This window comes from Halichoerus grypus, chromosome 10 (genome assembly GCF_964656455.1).
Source record: "Halichoerus grypus chromosome 10, mHalGry1.hap1.1, whole genome shotgun sequence".
NCBI lineage: Eukaryota > Metazoa > Chordata > Mammalia > Carnivora > Phocidae > Halichoerus > Halichoerus grypus.
Window position 1 is genome coordinate 6,315,012 of NC_135721.1, and position 14,351 is coordinate 6,329,362.

Genomic DNA, 14,351 nt, shown 5'->3' on the forward strand with positions numbered 1-14,351 from the left:
GTTCCAGAAAGTATAATACTAGGGCTCATGCTCCATTACCCTGTAGAAAATATTAATACTTAAGAACAGTAGGATGGGTGTAGCTCAGGCCACTAAAGGTGATAGGGTCTGTATACCACCGATCATTGTACTTTCATCTTTTTCAGTAGAAAATGAGCATATTTATACGAAGTAAACAATTATGCATGACTGCAGATAACTTGAAATATAACTCTAGAAATGGGCTACAGTGCTATTATTTGGCAATAACGTCTAAATCCTACAAGCAGTATCTTCTATCATAATCTCACATTTAAAAGCTGTAACACATACTAAATATAGGTTTACTGAATACTGTGGAAATTTAAGTTTTGAGTTAAATCACCGTTCTAAATGCCAATATAATTATGCAAAATATAACAAATGGAACATTTGTTTATGAACAAATAGAGAAACAGCTCCCTTTGTAGCATAGGATAGTCGCTGATGACCCTGTGGAATTCACTTTCTTATAAAAGCAAAACACATCTCTGACATTCAAGACTCAATTGAGATCTAGAACCCATTAAAGTTAAAAATTCTTTTGATTTAAAAAAATCATACATTTTAAATTCAAACTTAACATTTTTCCTATTTTAAAGCTAACAACATGCAGTTTCAAAACAATAACAGAATCCATAGCAGAAAACTTCTGATATTTCCCCCAAACAAATTCTTAGAATGAAAGATTCCTAGCACTTTCTTACTCTGTTGTAGAACGGATGCTGAGGTCCTGTCATCCCACTGTAATAGCTGCTATGAGGCTGTGGTGACACGACCCCACCTCCAAATGGTCCATTGAAGGAAGTGGAAGAAGAACAGACAGATGGAGGCTGACTGTAGCCTGACGGTGGTCTCGGTGGAGCTTCGTGTAAAGGCAGTGGAGGATACGCAAGTCCTCCGATATTAATCTGGTCTCTCGCAGCACGAACATCTAAAAGATTAAATGGTACCCCAGAAGGCAAATTAGTCTAGCTATCACTTCCTCCTTTAGTTATCAGATAGAAACATGTTTTTTTTCACTCTTGCCAAGGATTCCAACTGACTTAAAAGAGACAGGAAATCCTGACTCATAAAATCTCGTCCACAGACATTCTAGTGAGAAAATCCAACTACTTTGCATAAAACCTTTTGTCACCATTTGAAAAGTCACCAACATCTGGATTCTTCTCTTCAGTTACCAGAACAATAATTTTTTCTCTGACTTTCTAAGGTATTTGTGCTATTCTAACAATGGTTATGATCCATAAAGTGTTACTATTAATAATTCACAGTGGTCTAATAATACAATGATTACTAAACTGTGGGTTTGCAAACTATATGATTTATCCTTCTCTGGAAAAAACAATTCCATAGCCACAAACTACACTTTGATATCAGCCTTCTCACTGGTACCCAAAAAAGAATGTAGTAGTTTTAAGCTCTCTCTTCATAACTCCCAGAAAACTCAACAGTGGGTCAGCAGTGCCACACAAAAGATAATGTGTTTCAATAAAGGTTTTGTGTGTATGTGTGTGTGTGTGCATGTGCATATAGTGGTGCTTCAAGAATAAATGAAATTATTCCAAAACTTTACTGTCACTATCCTTAAGTTCCAGTCCACAAATTTAAGTTAAAATTTAGAAAGTAATATAAAGATATGTTTGCCCCTTTGGACAGAGACCCCTATTAAGATTAGTCACAGAAAAATTACAATGGACTGACATCTTAAAGTGGTGACTATATCTTAAAAGGAATCTGATTCCAAAGAGTCAGGTGTGTGGGTCAAGAAACATTATAATAAAGTGGTTTAACAAGTAACATTTTCTTAATAGTCTCTAAAGGATGTCAAGATTCCTAATCCTCAATTTCATTAATTGTCCTGTGTAGTGCTTGGTTCAGTATTTCCTGGGTTTTCATGGAGCAAGACAAACTTAATATAGCTAAGTTAGAAATGGGAAACATTTTGAAGACTTCAGATAAGACAAATTAAATTTACTACTAATACTTACCTGCAATAATTTCCCGTAGCTTGGGGTCTAGGTTTACAGTGCACGGCAAAAAGGTTTTTACATCTCGAGCCACAAGAACTGGGGTCCTTGAAGACAAAAACACTTCAAAGTTTCTTATATCTCCATCTATTTCAAGCAGTGGCTCAACATCTTTAGTTGTTGGAATATTCTTTGATATTCTTTAAACAAGAAACAAATGAAAAAGGTCATTAATGTCACTATTAGAAAGGAAAATTCTATATGTACCTTAAAATTTATAAAAATAAGTAACACATTATACATCTTGTTCTCATTAAAAATTTTAAGGAAAAAAAATTGGTACACTACAAAATTACTAAGATAACAAGTGTGAGGTCAGAATTATAATGCCTTTGACCAAAGGCAGGACTGGAGCTAGGAAACAGGAAGGAGAGTAGCGTATTCCAGGCACTTCACATGTTGGCGAGGACCTCTCAGGGAAAATTAAATGAGTTATCATTTTATACACGAGGAGAGTGAGCCTCAGACAAATAAGGCGTCCTGCCTAAAGACACACAACCGCACAAGAGAAGCTGACTGGCTCCAAACTCCATGCTTATCATGAGACACCATGGTTCTTGCCTTTGCAAAGAAAAGAATAAACAATAATTTTTATTTTTTTTTATTTTAACAATAATTTTTAAATAAATTACATAAACTAGAAAAAAGTTAGCATAGGTTTTTCCTTTTTCAAAAAAGGTTATATTCTCTATTTCTTCACTGCTCAGACTCAATCCTGGGCTGGTAGCCAAATATTAAAAGCCATCTGAGGGAAAATCCAGAGAACAAAATTAGCAAACAAGAAAAGAATAGTGTGCTGGTGAGAAGATAAGGACAGCAATTTTGTCTTCATGAATTTCAGGGAGTCCCTCTTACGGACTCACTCACATATGTACAAAACGGAAAAGCCCTCCGAAATGGGATTACTTCTTAATAAATTAGAATGACATTCAAACTGATTATTAATATAGTTTAAATGATATGAAAAACTTGGAGAACAGTTACAAAGAATCATTTGCCAAAGTGGCCAAAATTTCAGAGCTTAAATAGTTAAAAAGGTAGTTCATCTGTTTCAGAAGTTTAACATAAAATACTAAGAAGAGAAGCTAGAAAGATTTAGATAAAAACACACAGCTGACAAGTCACATGAAACAAATTAACTGAATTTTAATGCCAGCTCTGCTTAAACTTGAATGTGAACAGTGTTCTCAATATGATGAACAATACTGCTGTTCACAAGCCAACAGTCTACTGCTGCTTTCCAGATTGAAGTCTCGATTCTAACATTTTGAGCTCAATACATTAAGCTCTTCTACTGAAAGAGATATTTATGTAAATGATAATCTTTTGGCAGTGGGCCACTAAAATCATATGTGTCTTTATTTTTCAGATATTTTTCCAAAGGTTAGTATTTAAAGAATTTAAGTAACTTCACTTTTCAATTAAGATTGAATTTAAATTTCTAGTATTACGAATCATGTGAATTAAAGTTGCCAGCAGTTAAATGGTCCACAGAAAGCATTATAAAACCTCAGGCATCAATGAGCTCTTAGTAAGTTTAAATGCAATTTCTTTCTATGCTACCAATCTAGCAGTACTTGTTAATGCCAACATCAATGTAAGTTAAAAGCATTTTGATTATAAATGACAGTGGTTTATAGAAAGTCCATATTAATTCCTTGGCAGAAATTACATAAGCCATTCAAATCACTTCCATTCAAAATGAGGTCTTAAATTACAGGGAAAAAAAACTTCCTATTTTAAATCAAAATATAAACAGATTCGAAAAGCATAATTTATGAAGAAGGCATTACTTAACATACTTTATCTAAAAGTAGCCACCTAATAATGTCATTATTTAATCATTGGAGGTTAAAAATAAGATAAATTTTCTTTAAAAATTTAAACAGGGAAAACTCTTAACTGCCTCAGAATTTTTTACCTTAAAACCAATTTAACCCCTCATAGACCCAAATACTTGCTATCACAGTGAATGCCCATTTGTTAAATAATGTTCTATGCATTCTCGAAAGAGATGGAACATACGGACAGAAAACAGCTACTCTGCACTGTAGCCAATGGGTGAGGAACAAAAGATGAAGTGCACATCTGTGGAAACACAACCAAACACCCTCAACACCTTCGGAGCTAACTATGCTCTCTTGTTCTGTCTTGACCCAATTAATGCCTACTCATCCTTCGTCTCAGCCCAACTCCCCCTCTTCAAGGAAGTCTTCCCCAAGAGCAGGCCCTCATAGCACATACGCTTTCTTGCACACCACATATCACTATTGGATAATTATTTTATTAATGTCTACTCCCCCTCTAGACGAGAAGTTTCCTTAAAGCTGGGAACAAGTTTGGTTTTGTTCACTATTGTATCTCCAGAGACTTGAAGCAGAGTATTGTCACGTTACTTTTGCTTAATAAATATGTGTAGAGTGAATACACACAAAAAATGCACTGTTCCCAAAGAACCCTATTCTTTTACAATAATTTTCTCTTTCATTACCTTTTCTGATACTGAAAAAAAAATTATGCTTGGAAAAGTGTAGGTCGATCCACTTTCAGTTAATTTTTGTACATGGTGTGAGATAGGGGTCCTACCTCATTCTTTCACATGTGGAAATCTAGTTGGCCCAGCACCGTTTGTGGAAGAGACTATTCTTTCCCCCATGAAATGGACTTGGCACCCTTCTCAAAGCTCAACTGTCCCGAGATGTACGAGTTTATTTCTGAACTCTCCATTCTATTCCATTGGTCTATATACCTATCCTTAGGCCACTGCCTCACTGTTTTAATTACTGTAGTTTTGTAATAAGTTTTGAAATTGAGAAACAGGAGCCCTCCAACTTTATTCTTCTTTTTAAAGATTGTTTTTGCTATTTGGGATCCCTCGCAATTTCATATGAATCTGAAGATCAGGTTTCTGTTTCTGAAAAAAAAAAAAAAAAAAAAAAAGGCTATTGGAATTTTGGAAGGGATTGCACTGAATCTGTAGATCACTTTGGGTAGTACTGATATCTTAATATTTACTCTTCCTGTCGATGAACATGAGATATATTTTCATTTACTTAGATTTTTTTTTTAGATCTTCTTTAATTTAGCAATTTGTAGTTTTCAATGTACAAGTCTTTAACCTAATTGGTCAAATTTATTCCTGGGCATTTTATTCTTTTAAATGCTATAGTAAATAGAATTGTTTTCTTAATTTCCTTTCAGATTGTTCACTGCGGGGGTATAGAAACACAACTTATTTTTGTGTTGATCTGTAGCCTGCAACTTCGCTGAATTTATCAGCTCTAGCAGCTTTCTTGTGGATTCCTTGGGATTTTCTGTATACAGGATCATGTCATTTGCGATGGGAGATAGTTTTATTTCTTCCTTTCCAATTTGGATCCTTTTACTTCTGCTTCTTGTCTAACTGCACTCACTAGAACTTCCAGTAGAATAGTGAACAGCAGTGGTGAAAGTGGGTGTCTTAGTCAACTCGGGCTGCTATAACAAAACACCATAGACTGCATAGCTTAAACAACATTTATTTCTCACAGTTTGTGGAGTCTGGAAGTCTAAGATCAGAGTGACAGCTCAGACAGGTTCTGATGAGAACCCTCTCCCTGGTTTGCAGCTAGCTCTCTGGTCCTTCTCATAAGGATACTAATCCCATCCTAAGGACTCTACCCTAATGACCTCATCTGAACCTACTTACGTCCCAAAGTCCCCATCTCTGATACGATCACATAGAGGAGAAGGGCTTCAGCGTATGAATTTTGGAGGGATACATGTAGTCCATAGAGCAGGAATCCTTGTCATGTTCTGTCTTAGCGGGGAAACTTGCAGTGTTTCACCATTGAGAATGAAGTTAGCTGTGGGTCTTTTACAAATGCCCTTTTTCATGTTGAATAAGTTCCCATGTATTCTCAGTTTTCTGAGTGTTTTTATCATAAAAGGATGCTGGATTTTGTCAAAGGGCTTTTCTGCACCGAGTTCTCTTGCAATTCTTTTTATTTCTGTATGATTGGTGGTAATGTCTCCACTTTCTTTTATTCTTTGTCAGTCTAGTAAAAGGTTTGCCAAACTTGGTGATCTTTTTCAAAGAAACAACTTGTGGTTTTGTCAGTTCTCACTACTGTTATTCTATTCTCTATCTCAGCTTTAATCTTTATGATTTCATTCCTTCTGCTAGCTTTGAAATTTTTAAAATTTAGTTTTTTCCTAGTTCCTCAAGGTCTAAAGTTAGGATATTTAGGTCTTTATATATATATATATATATATATATAAAGCGTATATAGCACATACGCTTTCTTGCACACCACATATCACTATTGGATAATTATTTTATTAATGTCTACTCCCCCTCTCTCTATATATATATATATATTGGATTTATAGCTATACATTTCCCACTGAGCACTGCCTTTGCTGCATCCCTTAAATTTTAATCACCCCTACAATTCTTATAAAAGTACCTTGATAACAATTCATGAATCACCTTCATATTATGTTGGAAAGGCCATTAGCCTAGGGAGTCAGAAAAATAGACATTTTCCTTAGCAATAGCTAAAGTAAAGTTATAACATAATAAGAGCTAAAACTGCCCACATGCAGAAGGCTGTGTTGAGTTTACAACAACACTCAATGGAGCAAAGAACCTGTTAGAAGTGAAAACAAAGAGACATCCCCACGAGTGGTTAGAGCGGATTCTCAAGACAACAGCGCACACAGTGTCAAGTGTTCTCAGTGACACTACTTTCCAAGGCTCATAAAAGTAATCTTGCATTTTAAAGGCATCCTATTCAGTAACTAAACTAGGAAACAACAAAGCATTTGTATATGTGGCAGAGTGAACACATAACCACGCCAAACCTTCAGGTTTGTTTCTGGTTTCAAGTATTTAATGTGTTTGATTTATGTGCTTAAGGATGGTCCAATTAGGGTTATATAATACAAACCATAAAAGTACTTGTCTGGAATGGGAGAAGATATTTGCAAATGACATATCAGATAAAGGGCTAGTATCCAAAATCTATAAAGAACTCATCAAACTCAACACCAAAAGAACAAAGAATCCAATCAAGAAATGGGCAGAAGACATGAACAGACATTTTTCCAAAGAAGACATCCAAACGGCCAACAGACACATGAAAAAGTGTTCAATATCGCTCGGCATGAGGGAAATCCAAATCAAAACCTCAATGAGATACCACCTCACACCAGTCAGAATGGCTAAAATTAACAAGTCAGGAAATGACAGATGTTGGCGGGGATGCGGAGAAAGGGGAACCCTCCTACACTGTTGGTGGGAATGCAAGCTGGTGCAGCCACTCTGGAAAACAGTATGGAGGTTCCTCAAAAAGTTGAAAATAGAGCTACCATATGATCCAGCAACTGCACTCCTGGGTATTTACCCCAAAGATACAAAAGTAGGGACCCGAAAGGGTACGTGCACCCCGATGTTTATAGCAGCAATGTCCACAATAGCCAAACTGTGGAAAGAGCCAAGATGTCCATCGACAGATGAATGGATAAAGAAGATGTGGTATATATATGCAATGGAATATTATGCAGCCATCAAAAGGAATGAGATCTTGCCATTTGCAACGACGTGGATGGAACTGGAGGGTATTATGCTGAGCGAAATAAGTCAAACAGAGAAAGACATGTATCATATGACCTCACTGATATGAGGAATTCTTAATCTCAGGAAACAAACTGAGGGTTGCTGGAGTGGGGGGTGGGGTGGGAGGGATGGGGTGACTGGGTGATCGACACTGGGGAAGGTATGTGTTCTGGTAAGCGCTGTGAATTGTGCAAGACTGTTGAATCTCAGATCTGTACCTCTGAAACAAATAATGCAATATATGTTAAGAAAGAAAAAAAGAAGAAGAAGAATGTAGCAGGAGGGGAAGAATGAAGGGGGGGAAATCGGAGGGGGAGAAGAACCATGAGAGACGATGGACTCTGAAAAACAAACTGAGGGTTCTAGAGGGGAGGGGGGTGGGAGGATGGGTTAGCCTGGTGATGGGTATTGAGGAGGGCACGTTCTGCATGGAGCACTGGGTGTTATGCACAAACAATGAATCATGGAACACTATATCTAAAACTAATGATGTAATGTATGGGGATTAACATAACAATAAAAAAATTAAAAAAAAAAAAAGTACTTGTCTGTTTCCAAATAAACCGTTGGCAAAGCTAAACAACGTATTCTTTTCCCAGAGAGCTTATTCTACATGTAAAAAAAATTATTTCCCTCTGAATGTGTATATATCCAAGAAGATCTATATTTCCTACTTGGTCAAAATATTAGGACCAAAGATTACTTTTTTACACTGGAGGAAACATGTAGTCATGTAATAAAAAAAATGTTTTAAATGCTCAATACACAAACTCAGTAGACTATCATTAAGACCACAATTTGCCTATCAGCAGCTGGGTTTCAGCTAGACCTCACAAGGGCAGCACAAGATATGACTTTGGAGGCAGAGATACCCCTACATCCAGGACCTCACGTGACACGGCTCCCCCTTTTTCCAGTTATGTTCACACTTCTGAATTATAAGTCAGTGCTGCGGGCCATGTCTTGTTCATATGTTTCAGTTGTTCTTGCTTCTGGCTTTGAGCATGAAAAATAAACTAGGACTAGAAATAATAGGAAAATTTTATTACCATAAAAATCTCCTTCTTGGGATTAAGAGTACACTTATTGTGACGAGCACTGAGTAATGTAGAGAGGTGCTGCATCACTATATTGCACACCTGAAACTAATATAACATTGTACATTAATTATACTGGAATTTTAAAAATTTCCTTTATACATTTTTAAAAGCATTGAATTATTTTGACACAGAAGCATTTACACTCGAAAAGAAATGCAGCTTAATAATCTCTAGTGATGATTCAATTCAATCCAGTAATGAACAACAGTGTGTTCAACTGCTGAGGAAACTTAGTATACCAAAGTCTGGGGTAAAAAATCTCCCTTTGCAGCTTTCATATAAACGTATTACATATTTACATGTTAGATGCTTTCCATTAAAGGCAGTCATTTCTAGGAATACAATACCTACACTGCCACTTGAAATGCAACTTGGATGGATTCTGAAACGATAGAACAGAGGCAATGGCTTTCCTTAAATCCAGATTTGATCATCTCAGGTAAGTCAGAATAAGGCTGTAATATTTGACAATTAAAATTAAAAAAAAAAAATTAAAAGCAATGAGGGGTGCCTGGGTGGCTCAGTCAGTTAAGTGTCTGCCTTCGGCTCAGGTCATGATCTCAGGGCCCTGGGATCGAGCCCCCAGGGCAGGCTTCTTACCCAGTCCCTGCTCAGTGGGGAGTCTGCTTGTCCCTCCTCCTCTGCACCCCCTCCCCACCCCGCTCGTGCGTGCATGAGCTCTCTCAAATAAATAAAATCTTTTAAAAAAATAAAAACAAAGGCTGGGTCACTTGTTAACTGTCACTGGGTCAATTACCTCTCTTTGATTCCAGTTTCCTTATTTCAGAGGGCTGAAGCAGATCTCTCAGATCCTGTCCATAGCCCTGTAGATGCTTCCCACACACCCTGCCATGTGGGAGATGCTCTTTTAAAGTAATGAAGGAAAGCACTGGCCTACACAGTCCCTTCCACATCTGAGCTCCCTTGGTCTTTGGTGTAAAAATGACACCGGAAGCATAACTTCACTTGGCTTTAAGGTTGCAATTTTGGTAACTACAGGGGTGAGAAAGGATCAACAGACAGGAAGGGTAAGATATGAAAGACCAAAGACGTATCTGCCTAGGTTCACCTACACTACTGATAAGGCACTGCCTTCATTCATGTGTGTTGTGGAAAATGTTCTGAGGAATGCATCCCTTTTCTTACATACAATCCAATAGGAAAAATATATTTGAAGGTTATAAAGAGTTGAGAAGAAAATTTTTAAAAGAACTAGCATTTGTAGAACACCTATAGCCTGCCATTCTCTAAGCCAGGTGTTTGATCTAGTTTTCTATCTCCCAACATTCCAGGAGATACCATTTCAATTTTTAAAATGAGAAAACTGAGGCTCGGAGATGTTAAGCACCCAGCCTGACATTACCTCAGATGTAGGTGGCCCAGCTGGAACCTATCTGGCCTGATTCAAAAGCCTGTGCCTTGTTCCCTCCACCAGTTCAACCTGGATGCCACAGACATGGTTCAAAGTTCTTAATTAATGATTTACATATTTTTAACTCCTTAAAATATAATAAAATAGAACGCTGTTACATATTAAATTTTAACACGCTCAAGAAGACCAACATATAAGCCTATTGTACCAGGTCACCTTGGCTTTTTGTTTTAATTTTTTGCGGACTTCGAAATAAAGTTTCTCCTCCATCTTCATGTGTATATTTAAATTCTTTCATTTTTTTAATCCAATTTTTCTGTTCATAAAATTAGGCAAGCAAGTGCACTACTCCACCCTATGTGCCTGAGCGCAGAGTGTAATAAACAGAAAATCACAATGTTAATTCACAACATGACCCAGGACCTTGTCAGAGAAGCAGCACCCAACAAACACTTCAACCAATTATAAGAAATGTGAGCAACTGTAAGATAATGCTGGTGATTGACCTATGAAGCCAAATTAATTGAAAACATCCTGCCACTACAAAGCAGGTTAAAAAAATTGGTAACATTTGTATCTACTTAGGATTTAGAATTTTTTTTTTTTAAAGATTTTATTTATTTATTTGACAGAGAGACAGAGAATGAGCACAAGCAGGGGGAGTGGCAGGCAGAGGCAGAGGGAGAAGTAGGCTCCCCACAGAGAAGGGGGAGCCCGATGTGGGACTCGATCCCAGGACTCCAGGACCATGACCTGAGCCGAAGGCAGTTGCTTAACCAACTGAGCCACCCAGGCGCCCCGGATTTAGAATTTTTTTTTTCTTCTAATTTTATTTATTTGAGAGAGAGAGAGTGCAGGCACAAGCAGGGGGAGGGGCAGAGGGAGAGGGAAAAGCAGGCTCCCAGCTCCATCCCAGGACCCTGAGATCATGACCTGAGCCAAAGGTAGACGCTTAACCACTGAGCCACCCAGGCTCCCCAGGATTTACAATATTCTTAATATTACCAAAACTAAGTAGAGAAACAAAGAGATGTTTAAACCAATGTAAGATTGCAAGGATCGTCCACATGTTTCAATTTTAATATGCTCCAGCACAGCTCATTTTTCTTACTAACTAAATTTATTAGGAAAGTTGTAATTTGAATCAATTAATTTATATTCATTCTGCTTTATTTACTGGGATTGTGCATAAGATTTGATTTGCAAAAAGGTTTCCACTAAGGGGAAAAAGCCTAAAAAACAATGTACTAAAGCACGATGCCTACCCAGTTGTTACCACGCAAGTGATCAGATAATAACAATTCAGACAGTAAAATAAGAGTTTCAAGGTAAAGTTATGAGAGAAGACTGCAGTAAAGAGGCTGAGGTAAAATAATTCACAACTGACTCAATATGAAAATAGTATCTATCATAAAGTAAAGACTATTGTTTTATATCGAGTTTGTACTATGATGTATTAAAAAATATTCTGATGAAAGTAAATGAGATCCAAGTTTCAAGGCTGTTGGAGGTACTAATAATATTGTGAGGTGCTACCAAGCAGTAAGAGATATTCATGTTATTGTTTCATTTTAGAAATTTAAAAAATTGTTCCATTAACCATATAGAAGAAGCAAATGTTTTGCAATAAAACTCTGAAAAGCAGGTATAGAGAATGGAGGCTCTGAAATCAAAGTCTGCCTATGAATATGCCTCAGATTAAAGGAAAACCTTTATTAGACAAGCTGTTTTGAAGACTGTCTATTAAGTATAGAACCCAAGATCTAACAATGATTAGAATTTATATTTTTTCATCCAAATACAAATTTTTAAGTAGATCAATTTTAAACACTCCTCTTTTTCATGTCCACCCTTTCCCCAAAAGCTAATTTAAAAGTATTTTAGCAGGAAAAGGTACTATTTAAACTTAATAAAAGACTATGCCATTATGATCAGATAACCATTCATTTGCCTATGATCATGACTCTCAGTGCTTATGAATGTCCTGTGAAGCCATTAAAAAAAAAGGAAATTAAACTTTAAAATTTAAAATATTCATATTTAAACTCAGTGTTCTCCTTGTTTTTCTGCTATGGAAAGGGAAAAGCAAAATGCATTAGATCTTATTTCGTGGCTGAACACGCTAATCATAACGTCTCTAGTGAAATACTGCCATCTTGTGGACTTCTCCGGTATTGCTAACAGAAGCCGCTTGTAGCTTGGCTTTACAGCAGCATCTCCCCTTACCTTAGTGTTTCAATTACGTAGCATTCTTGTTTTGAATTCTCGTATTTCGAGGAGTCTTAAAAATATTTTGATTTGAAATTCTGAAATCATGAACTTCTGTTGAAGAAAATAATTTCAGGTAAAAAACCTGATCTCTGAAAGTCTCTCTATATAGAATCTACATATAGAGAGAACATACATGTATGTGTGTGTACACATATATATATACTGTAAATATATATAAATATTTATAGTTTGGTGGAAAATTTGAATTCTTCAATAATCAGAATGGTTTTTTTTTTAATATAAACGTGCATAATATTCTTACTGTATTATAAAATAAACTGTAAACCTTCATTGGTAATATTTTTTGTTTCACATATTAAAACATATAGAGAAATTAATTTTTCTACTTCCGTGTTTTCAAATAACCTTAACTACAATTTTTCATGTTGGAATTAGAAACACACAACTTTGGAATATTTAAAATTCTTTATTCTACATTATCATAAAATTACTGGACATGGCATCATGAGTTTAAATGAAAAAATACTTTAGGGGCGCCTGGGTGGCTCAGTCGTTAAGCGTCTGCCTTCGGCTCAGGTCATGATCCCAGGGTGCTGGGATCAAGCCCCACATCGGGCTCCCTGCTCAGTGGGAAGCCTGCTTCTCCCTCTCCCACTCCCCCTGCTTGTGTTCCCTCTCTTGCTGTGTCTCTCTCTGTCAAATAAATAAATAAAATCTTTAAAAAATAAAAAAAATAAAAATAAATGAGAAAATACTTTAAAAATCAATTTTATCCTATTTAAAGCAAAAGAAAAGTTATTGAAAAGCTACCTAAAAAAATTACAGCCACTTAGTGCATATAAAAATGATATAAAGTTAAACAGACGGACCAGCTGTTGAAGTGCCAAATATCACAACTGATTTTAAGCATTCCCTACAAAACCTACTGCAGTTACCAGACACAATTAGAACTGAATAAAAGCACTTACTTGGGGTTTTACATAAGTTGGTAAGAAGTTTGCATTTTTTTAATAGAAAAGATATTCAATCCTCTGGAAAAAATTCTATCTGACCATTGATACATAATAACATTCCCATTGACTATAATATATAATTCTAAATATTTATTTGAAAAATGAATAGAATATATCTGGAAATAATAAAATTAGTATAGTTATGTATTTCTAATGTCTCAGACCTACTGCCCCACTGTGTAGTGACAGACCATCTCTCCTGGCTTCCAGAAATAGGCCTGGGGAAGGTCCAACAGTTAGAGCTGTGTGATCTTAGGTAACTGCCACTCTGCCTCCCAGACTTAATATTAAATAAAATAATCTATGTAAAGTGCTTAATCCAATGTGTAACATATATTGAAGGCTCAACTAATACTAACTAGTATTTTATTAGCATGTACCCAGGACATAACAGACTCTATAAATATTTGCTTAATGAATGAACCCAATGAAAATGTTTAGCATGACAAAAATGGAGTCCAGCTAATTTATAAGGCCTTTTTATTTTTTATTTTTTTTAAAGATTTTATTTATTTATTTGACAGAGAGAGACACAGCGAGAGACGGAACACAAGTAGGGGGAGTGGGAGAGGGAGAAGCAGGCTTCCCGCAGAGCGGGGAGCCCGATGCGGGGCTCGATCCCAGGACCCTGGGATCATGATCTGAGCCAAAGGCAGATGCTTAGCGCCTGAGCCACCCAGGCGCCCCTATAAGGCCTTTTTAAACAATACTGTCAACAGCCTGTAAGTAGGACCTGAAGTGGGAGGGACCTGTCTAAAAGTGTGCCAATATCAAAAATTGACAAGGCAAGAAACAACAAATGTTGGAGAGGTTGTGGAGAAAGAGGAACCCTCTTACACTGTTGGTGGGAATGCAAGTTCATACAGCCACTTTGGAAAACAGTGTGGAGGTGCCTCAAAAAATTAAAAATAGAGCTACCCTATGACCCAGCAATTGCACTATTGTATTTACCCCGAAGACACAGATGTAGTGAAAAGAAGGGCCATA

The 14,351-nt window shown here is 36.5% G+C and overlaps 1 protein-coding gene across 12 annotated transcripts in view; it reads right to left on the reverse strand.

Annotated features, from left to right (window-relative positions):
* The window catches only part of KIDINS220 (kinase D interacting substrate 220), a 104,763-nt gene that overhangs the window by 25,508 nt on the left and 64,904 nt on the right, over window positions 1–14,351 (reverse strand). For all 12 annotated transcript variants that reach the window (XM_078055937.1, XM_078055938.1, XM_078055936.1 and 9 more), the window contains exons 23-24: window positions 2,010–2,188; window positions 726–952 (exon numbers count right to left, since the gene is read on the reverse strand). In XM_078055937.1, the coding sequence (XP_077912063.1) occupies window positions 726–952; window positions 2,010–2,188 (406 nt within the window). The remainder of the gene's footprint in view (window positions 1–725; window positions 953–2,009; window positions 2,189–14,351) is intronic.